Source organism: Gopherus flavomarginatus, chromosome 9 (genome assembly GCF_025201925.1).
Source record: "Gopherus flavomarginatus isolate rGopFla2 chromosome 9, rGopFla2.mat.asm, whole genome shotgun sequence".
Taxonomy (NCBI): Eukaryota; Metazoa; Chordata; order Testudines; family Testudinidae; genus Gopherus; species Gopherus flavomarginatus.
Window position 1 is genome coordinate 57,452,334 of NC_066625.1, and position 9,959 is coordinate 57,462,292.

Here is a 9,959-nt window from a genome sequence, read left to right on the forward strand (position 1 = left end):
ACCCTCAGCCTCAGGCCCAACACCACACTTGGATTGATTTAATGACATTCTAATTCACACCGTGTCAAGTGTCATTACTGAATGAATAGATCTTGAAACTAGTTAACTGTTTATGGGTAAACTTTATTGTTAGCATAAGATCTGAGTATATTACTAATCACTCAGTTTTTTCATCACTGGTCTAACAGATGAAGTTGAGGTGGGCTAATATTTATTTTGTGGTTGGAGATTTTAATGAGTCCTTGTATTAGGTTTCTGGAAAAGTCCTTTAACTGACACTGGTTCCATTTTTAATTGGTGTTTTACCACCTAATGATGGTCTTAAATTCCGTAAATGTATTGTCACAATTCCAAGATATCTGCACCTCTCCTCTATAACGTGCTGTGCACTTTATATTATTCTCAGTTCTCTGTCTACCAGGCCTCTGGTACCTGGTCAAAAAAGGATATGCAATTCCTCCCAGGGACTGCTACTTCTGACTATTGTTTACCTGTCTAAAGATATGCACTAATTACTCCTAGTGATGTTAGTTCCTGATAGTTCATTAATGTTGAGTGACTTGCCCTCAGTCTTGTCTTGCTTCAAGAAATAAGTTAACCCCTTCCCCACAGTGGAAAACAATGCAAAGTGAGAGGGGAAACAATCATGCATAAACTTTCATAAAAATCAGAATTTTCTTAGTTTGCCACAGCACTTAGAAAGGCATCTTATTATCCCAATAAATAAGTGTGATCAAACAACTGAAGCAGGTTGCTGGGTGCCAGGATTCCTGGTTTCTATTCTATGCCCTGTCAATGACTCTTAACCAGTTTGGGCTTCAGTTCCCCATATGTAAAATAAGGATAATTATAATTACCCTACTGAGTGGATCAGAGACTTTGTGAATGCATGTTTGTGAAGCGCTTAGAGTTCCTTGGAGGAAAGAGGGTATAGAAGCACATAGTATTTTTATTAATATAGTTATAGTGCTTGTGAATAGCCTAGAAGAGAAAATGATTATTGCCTGGAAGCTCTGTGGGCCAGATTCCCACACTGGTGATAAGATGTGGTAGATGGAACTTCCCATAATTTCTGAACAATCTTCTCTGGCAGGTGGAGTTAGGGGGCTGTGGCTTATGGAGGAGATCCCCCCCTACTAACTGCCTGGATCTTGTGGATATAAAGTAAAGGGGACCTCCCTCTGTTCACACTTTGTAGCCACCCTTCAGGGCTCTGGTGATTTCCTTTCTCTGGCAGCAGCTGTACTGCTATTGGCATTAACAGCTACAGAGGGGACTAAGATGTCAGTAATACAGCTCCAAGATCAATCCTACATACAAATCTGAGCAGGATGTAATCTGAGGCCTTGTCTACACGACAGAGTTGCAGCGCTGGTGAGGGGGTTACAGCGCTGCAACTTAGGATGTGTACACACTTGCACAGCACGGCCAGCGCTGCAACTCCCTGTTTGCAGCGCTGGCTGTACACCCGGTTGAGCCTCGGGTGTAGAGGATCCAGCGCTGGTGATCCAGCGCTGGTCAGCAAGTGTAGACACCCACCAGCGTTTTTATTGACCTCCGTGGCATAAGCAGGTATCCCAGCATACCTTAGAAGCCTCTCTGGTAATCATGCAAACTCCACTGCCCTGGGCTCACCTGACCCCTCCTTTAAATGCCCCGGGAATTTTAAAAATCCCCTTCCTGTTTGCTCAGCCAGGTGTGGAGTGCAATTAAGCAATCAATCACTCAGCGACCATGCTTCCACGCACCAAACGAGCCCCAGCATGGACCAATTCAGAGCTGCAGGACCTCATAAGTGTTTGGGGAGAGGAGGCTGTGCAAGCACAGCTGCGCTCCAGAAGGAGAAATTATGATACCTATGGGCAGATATCGCAGTCCTTGATGAGAAGGGGCCATGAACGGGACGCGTTGCAGTGCAGGGTCAAAATTAAAGAGCTGAGGAGTGCTTACTGCAAAGCTTGTGAGGGAAATCGCCGCTCTGGAGCTGCCCCCACGACCTGCCGTTTTTACCAGGAGCTGGATGCCATACTTGGGTGTGACCCCACTGCCAATCCTAGGAGCATGATGGAGAGTTCAGAGCAGGGAGAAGTGGGGGAGGTTGTAGAGGACGGCGACAGTGAGGCTACTGGCGTGGAGGGAGACACCCCGGAGTTCCAGTACACATGCAGCCAGGAGCTCTTCTCAAGACAGGAGGAGGCTAGCCAGTCGCAGCAGCTGGAAGTTGATGGTGAGGAAGAAGCTGAGGATCATGCTCGGGGTAAGTAGATTTTTATGTTTTGGGAGAGGAGGGTTTTGGTTATGGCTGCCTGCATGCATGCCTAAACGTGGAATAGCCCATTGATTTGCTCTATCACGTCTCTGTAATCTGCCTCGGTAATCTCTTGAAAAGTTTCAGCAAGAGCGTTTGCAATTTGCTTTCTCAAGTTGATCGGGAGAGCCACCGTGGTCCCTGTCCCGGTCAGGCTAACTCGTCCGATCCACTGTGCAGTGAGGGGTGGGGGGACCATGGCTGCACACAGGCAAGCTGCATAGGGGCCAGGGCGGTATCCACATTCCTGTAGAAGACCCTCCCTCTCTTCCCAGGTAACACGCAGCAGTAATATGTCTGGCAGTAGGAAACCCTGTTGAGAGTTTAGGGGTACTTGAGTGCAGGGCACCAGGTTCGCGTTTCCCCAGCCCATGGCGCTCTGTTGTTAACCCCCCCCCCTCCCAGCACGTAGCCAGCCACGCGGTGCGCTCCGGTGTTCCCCACCCCACCTCCAAGCAGGCATCCAGCTCCGCGGTGTGCTCCTGTGTTCCCCACCCTCCCTCCAAGCATGCATCCTGCTCAGCGGTGTGCTCCGGTGTTCCCCACCCCCCCTCCAAGCAGGCATCCAGCACCACGGTGTGCTCTGGTGTTCCCGACCCCCCCTCCAAGCAGGCATCCAGCTCCGAGATGTGCTCCTGTGTTCCCCACCCTCCCTCCAAGCATGCATCCTGCTCAGCGGTGTGCTCCGGTGTTCCCCACCCCCCCTCCAAGCAGGCATCCAGCTCCGCAGTGTGCTCCTGTGTTCCCCACCCCCCCTCCAAGCAGGCATCCAGCACCGCGGTGTGCTTCGGTGTTATGCACCCCCCTCCAAGCAGGCATCCAGCACCGTGGTGCTCCCCCCCCCACCAGCAGGACGGCGTGAACGTGGACCAAAGAACACCCCCCCCCCAAGTAGTCACTACTGTCCCCTCTTCAGGACACCAGCTACCTCCTGTACCCATTGCTGATGAACCCTAGTGACCCATTGGTCAATTCCCACTCCCAAGGGGAAATAGGGGCAAAACCACTCACCCCATTTGTCATAAACAGATAGCTAAGGGTTAATGTCTCTTTCACCTGAAGCACCTGACCAGAGGACCAATCAGGAAACCGGATTTTTTCAACTTTCGGTGGAGGGAATTGTGTGTCTGAGTCTTTTGTCTGTCTGCCTGCTTTCTCTGAGCTTTGGAGAAGCAGTTTCTACTTTCTAGTCTTCTGTTTCTAAGTGTAAGGACAAAGAGATCAGATAGTAAGTTATATGGTTTCTTTTCTTTGGTATTTGCATGAATATAAGTGCTGGAGTGCTTTGATTTGTATTCTTTTTGAATAAGGCTGTTTATTCAATATTCTTTTAAGCAATCGACCCTGTATTGTATCATCTTAATACAGAGAGCCCATTTGTATGTATTTTTCTTTCTTTTTATATAAAGCTTTCTTTTAAGACCGGTTGAAGTTTTTCTTTACTTCAGGGAAATTGAGTCTGTACTCACCAGGGAATTGGTGGGAGGAAGAAATCAAGGGGAGATCTGTGTGTTGGATTGCTAGCCTGATTTTGCATTCCCTCTGGGGGAATAGGAAAGTACTTTTTGTTTCCAGGACTGGGAACAGAGAGGGGGGAAGGGAAAAAGGATTATTTCCCTTTGTTGTGAGACTCAAGGGATTTGGGTCTTGGGGTCCCCAGGGAAGGTTTTTCAGGGGGACCAGAGTGCCCCAAAACACTCTAATTTTTTGGGTGGTGGCAGCAGGTACCAGGTCCAAGCTGGTAACTAAGCTTGGAGGTTTTCATGCTAACCCCCATATTTTGGACGCTAAGGTCCAAATCTGGGACTAAGGTTATGATATGGTGTAGCAGCGGGTGGGATATAGACAGAATCCAGAAGCCAGTAGGAATATTATATTTTTCTTTTCTCTGCTAAGGGCTTTTTAGCAGAGAGAAACAGTTGGTTTTAAAAGGGAACCAGAGAGAATTTTTTTTTCTGCTCTCTCTGGCAGTTTGTGGCTTGCATGTTAAACAAGAAGCCATTACCAGACTGTTAAGGGTCTTTTGTCATGCAATAGCCCTCCCATTAGGAGGCAAGTTCCAGCACTATATGAATGCAAATAAAGTGGTTTTTCAGGTTTACTTAACATTGAAAATTAGCTAAAGGCACTGTTGCTAGGCAGACTTCAGGAGGCAACAGAGAACCTGCAGTTCAGAAGATAAACACCGGAGGGCACCCCAACACAAGAAAACAGGAACCATGACTTCTAAGGCAAAAATTGAGGCCGAAGAGCAACTCAAAGAAGCTGAACACAGGCGACAACTGGAAATAAAACAAAAAGAGATGGAGATGAAAGAAAAGGAAGAAAGCATGAAACTGGCAGCCTTCCAAAGAGAACAGGCAGCCCAAGAGGCAGCACACAAAAGAAAACTAGAAGAAGAAGAGGTAGCCTACCGAAGGAAACAAGCAGAAGAAGAGTTGGCCCACAGAAGGAAGCAAGAAGAAGAGGAGGCGGCCCACCACCGAGAAATGGAAAAGCAACAAAAAGAAATGGAAAAACAACAAAAAGAGAATGAAGAGAAGGAAAAACAGAGAAAACATGAACTGGAGTTGGCAAAAGCTGGGCTGCATGTGCCAGCCAACCCTAACAACCCGGCGCCCATTATTGCTCCACAGCACAGGAAATTTCCCACCTACAAGGCAGGTGATGACACCGAGGCCTTCTTGGAAAATTTTGAAAGAGCCTGTCTTGGGTACAGCATTCCCGAAGACCAGTACATGGTAGAATTAAGGTCACAGCTCAGTGGACCTTTAGCAGAGGTGGCAGCTGAAATGCCTAAGCAGCAAATGAATGACTATAAACTTTTTCAAACCAAGGCCAGATACAGAATGGGGATAACCCCAGATCATGCCCGTCGGCGCTTCAGAACCCAAAAGTGGAAACCAGAGGTGTCATTTCCCAAACACGCCTACTACATTGCAAAAAACTATGAGGCCTGGATAACAGGAAACAAAGTTCAAACCTTGGAAGAACTGCACCTCCTCATACAAATGGAGCAGTTCTTGGATGGTGTTCCTGAAGACATCACACGGTACATACAAGATGGAAATCCCAAAGATATCGCTGAGGCGGGGGAGATTGGAGCCAAATGGATGGAACTGGCAGAAAGCAAGAAAGCTACTGTCAAGGGGAACGATTACCCCAGGGGGCACACAGACCATAAACCCTACAACCGAGGACAGCCAAAGACCCCACATACCACCCAAGTAAAGCCACAGATACCCTACCCTTCAACCTCACCAGTCTCCAGTAACTCACCTCGGCCCAGTGACCCATCAGATGGAAGATGCTTTAAGTGTAATGAACTGGGACATATCAAGGCCAACTGTCCCAAGAACACCATGCGAGTGCAATTCATTACACCACCATCACCCCAAAGATCCCCAGGCCCGGATGCCTCTCAAATACCCTTGGAGCGAAGGGAAAATTTGAGAGTGGGCGGAAAGAAGGTTACTGCGTGGAGAGACACGGGGGCACAAGTGTCAGCTATCCACCAATCCTTCGTTGACTCCAAATTCATCAACCCAAAGGCCAAAGTTACAATTTACCCCTTCATGTCACAAGCTGTAGACTTGCCTACAGCTCAACTGCCTGTCCAGTACAAAGGCTGGTCAGGAATGTGGACTTTTGCAGTCTATGACAATTATCCTATCCCCATGCTACTGGGGGAAGACTTGGCCAACCAGGTGAGGCGGGCCAAGAGAGTGGGAATGGTTACACGTAGCCAAACCAGGCAAGCTTCCAGACCCATTCCTGTTCCTGAGCCATCCACAGAGGCCCCGTCTGTGTTACCAGAGACCCAGACAGAGGTAGTGGACCCGGATTCCATGCCTACCACTGAAACAGCCACAGCATCTCCAGTCCCAGGCCCGGAACTGGAACAGCAACCAGCACCAGCAAGTGCAACCACATCTTCAAACTCAACGCCAGAGGGCGCCAGCGAGCCAGAACTGGCAGAAGCAAAAGACAGCCATACCCAAAAGGCTCAGCCAGAGCCTGAAATACCCTCAGGTGCACCAGCGGAGAGCGGTTCACCAGCAACGGAAACAACCCCATCACCTACATCGCTTCCAGAGGGACCAAGCCCAAGTCCACAGTCTGAGGAAGAACTGGTGACCCCAGCCTCAAGGGAACAGTTCCAGGCTGAGCAGGAAGCGGATGACAGCCTTCAGAAAGCTTGGGCGGCGGCACGGAGCACCCCACCGCCTCTCAGCTCTTCTAATCGATCCCGGTTTGTTATAGACCAAGGACTTTTATACAAGGAAATTCTTTCTGGTGGATACCGGGAAGAATGGCAGCCGCAAAAACAGTTGGTGGTTCCAACTAAGTACCGGGGGAAGCTCTTAAGCTTAGCCCATGATCATCCCAGTGGCCATGCTGGGGTGAACAGAACCAAGGACCGGTTGGGGAAGTCCTTCCACTGGGAGGGGATGGGCAAGGACGTTGCCAAGTATGTCCGGTCTTGTGAGGTATGCCAAAGAGTGGGAAAGCCTCAAGACCAGGTCAAGGCCCCTCTCCAGCCACTCCCCATAATTGAGGTCCCATTTCAGCGAGTAGCTGTGGATATTCTGGGTCCTTTCCCAAAAAAGACACCCAGAGGAAAGCAGTACGTACTGACTTTAGTGGACTTTGCTACCCGATGGCCGGAAGCAGTAGCTCTAGGCAACACCCGGGCTAACACTGTGTGCCTGGCCCTAACAGACATCTTTGCCAGGGTAGGTTGGCCCTCCGACATCCTTACAGATTCAGGGTCTAATTTCCTGGCAGGGACCATGGAAAACCTGTGGGAAACTCATGGGGTGAATCACTTGGTTGCCACCCCGTACCACCATCAAACCAATGGCCTGGTGGAAAGGTTCAATGGAACTTTGGGGGCCATGATACGAAAATTCATCAACGAATTCTCCAATAATTGGGACCTAGTGTTGCAGCAGTTGCTGTTTGCCTACAGGGCTGTACCACATCCCAGTTTAGGGTTTTCACCATTTGAACTTGTGTATGGTCACGAGGTTAAGGGGCCATTACAGTTGGTGAAGCAGCAATGGGAGGGGTTTACGCCTTCTCCAGGAACTAACATTCTGGACTTTGTAAGCAACCTACAAAGCACCCTCCAACACTCTTTAGCCCTTGCTAGAGAGAACCTAAAGGATGCTCAAGAAGAGCAAAAGGCCTGGTATGACAGACATGCCAGAGAACGTTCCTTCAAGGTAGGAGACCAGGTTATGGTCTTGAAGGCGCAACAGGCCCATAAGATGGAAGCATCATGGGAAGGGCCCTTCACGGTCCAAGAGCACCTGGGAGCTGTAAACTACCTCATAGCATTTCCCAATTCCTCACTAAAGCCTAAAGTGTACCATGTTAATTCTCTCAAGCCTTTCTATTCCAGAGACTTACAGGTTTGTCAGTTTACAGTCCAGGGAGATGATGCTGAGTGGCCTGACGGTGTCTACTACGACGGGAAAAAAGATGGTGGCGTGGAAGAGGTGAACCTCTCAACCACCCTGGAACGTCTGCAGCGGCAACAAATCAAGGAGCTGTGCACTAGCTTCGCCCCATTGTTCTCAGCCACCCCAGGACGGACTGAACGGGCATACCACTCCATTGATACAGGTAATGCTCACCCAATCAGAACCCCACCCTACTGGGTGTCTCCTCATGCCCAAGCTGCTATAGAACGGGAGATCCAGAACATGCTACAGATGGGTATAATCCACTCATCTACCAGTGCATGGGCATCTCCAGTGGTTCTGGTACCCAAACCAGATGGGGAAATACGCTTTTGCGTGGACTACCGTAAGCTAAATGCTGTAACTCGTCCGGACAACTATCCAATGCCACCATTGCTCACCATGACTTAGCTTGCCTGCCCTCTCTGTGTTATGTGAGGTATGTGAGAAGGATGCTACCAAAAGTCTAAAAAGTCCTTCAACGTGTGATAATAAACAATGTAGCCTCTGTGTATTACATGGTTCTATCTCTCTTTTTTCTAGTGACCTTGCCTACTGCAGCCAGATCACCGGCCTCACGTAGGTTGCAGAACTTGAGACAGAATCCTAGAAAATCAAAAAAGGAATTGATCAAATCTGTTATGAGCCACTACAACAGAGAAAGTAGGAAGACACAGGAATGGAGAGAGAAGACGTATGAATGGAGAGAGAGTGTACATGAATGGAGAAAGAGTGTACATGAATGGAGGCAAACAGAAAGCAGGAGAAAGGAATTGTCTGCCAAAAAAACCACAAAGCAGATGATAAGCCTCCTGGCTCGCCAAACTGAGTCTTTCGAGTCTCTTGTAGCCATGCAGACAAATATGTACCGTGGTAACCCACAGCCCTCCCAAAGCCCTCTTCCTTGTTCCCCAGTATTTCCACAAAACAACTTTCTCCAGCAGCCAGTTCCTTACTATCCCCAGCTGCCCCCAACACCTGTACGATCACCTACCAGCCCTGATAACTATAATTCTTACCCTGTTCACTCCACCCCCATTATTCTGCAGCATAGTAATCCTGAAGTGCAGAAGACATTGAATAGTGATCAAAATAGGGCATATTCAAACCTGTGAATGTACAGTCCACCACCCCAACCCCCTTGCCTGTTATGTACTGTATGTTGAATAAAGGTTTTTTTTCTTTTTCACTACGTTATATTATTGCTGGAAGTGGTAAATATTATACACCAAGGTAAAGCAAAGCACATCAAATGTATCAAACATTACTGTTGGCTCTCAGCATCAAATTGCTCCCTTAAAGCATCCCTAATCCTTGAAGCCCTTTCCTGGGCCTCCCTATTAGCCCTGCTCTCTGGCTGAGCAAACTCATCCTCTAGGCGTCGAACCTCGGAGGTCCATTCCTCACTGAATCTTTTACCCTTCCCTTCACAAATATTATGGAGGGTACAGCACGCGGATATAACAGCGGTGATGCTGCTTTCCACCAAATCTAGCTTCCCATAAAGACAGCGCCAGCGTGCTTTCAAACGGCCAAAAGCACATTCCACAGTCATTCTGCACCGGCTCAGCCTGTAGTTGAACCGGTCCTTGCTCCTGTAAAGCTTCCCTGTATATGGTTTCATGAGCCAGGGCATTAAGGGGTAAGCGGGGTCTCCAAGGATCACAGTGGGCATTTCGACGTCCCCTACTGTGATTTTGCGGTCTGGGAAAAAAGTCCCGGCCCTCAGCCTCCTGAACAGGGAACTGTTCCTAAAGATGAGTGCATCGTGCACCTTTCCAGGCCATCCTGAGTAAATGTCAGTGAAACGCCCACGGTGATCCACAAGCGCTTGCAGAACCACGGAGAAATACCCCTTGCGATTAACGTACTCTGATGCCAGGTGGGGTGGTGACAGAATAGGAATATGCGTCCCATCTATTGCACCTCCACAGTTAGGGAACCCCATTTGTGCAAAGCCATCCACAATGTCCTGCACTTTCCCAAGAGTCACGGTTCTTCTTAGCAGGGTGCGATTAATGGCTGTGCAAACTTGCATCAGCCCCATCCAACGGTAGACTTTCCCACTCCAAACTGGTTCGCCACCGATCTGAAGCAGTCTGGAGTTGCCAGCTTCCAGATTGCAATAGCCACCCGCTTCTCCACTGGCAGGGCAGCTCTCAATCTCATGTCCCTGCGCCGCA

The 9,959-nt window shown here is 48.9% G+C and overlaps 1 protein-coding gene across 1 annotated transcript; it reads left to right on the plus strand.

Moving 5' to 3' along the window:
- The first annotated feature begins 1,789 nt into the window (after nucleotides 1-1,789).
- Nucleotides 1,790-8,959, plus strand: LOC127057876 (zinc finger and SCAN domain-containing protein 29-like). Its single transcript, XM_050967068.1, has 2 exons — nucleotides 1,790-2,257; nucleotides 8,320-8,959. The coding sequence occupies exons 1-2, from the start codon at nucleotides 1,882-1,884 to the stop codon at nucleotides 8,889-8,891; spliced, it is 948 nt and encodes a 315-aa protein (XP_050823025.1). The 5' UTR covers nucleotides 1,790-1,881; the 3' UTR covers nucleotides 8,892-8,959.
- Nucleotides 8,960-9,959: the final 1,000 nt, after the last annotated feature.

Coding starts and splice junctions, on each gene's coding strand:
- LOC127057876 (XM_050967068.1), top strand. CDS start 1,882: ATGAGAAGGGGCCATGAACGGGACGCGTTGCAGTGCAGGGTCAAAATT. Junction 2,258..8,319: donor AGCTGAGGATCATGCTCGGG/GTAAGTAGATTT, acceptor TCTTTTTTCTAG/TGACCTTGCCTACTGCAGCC.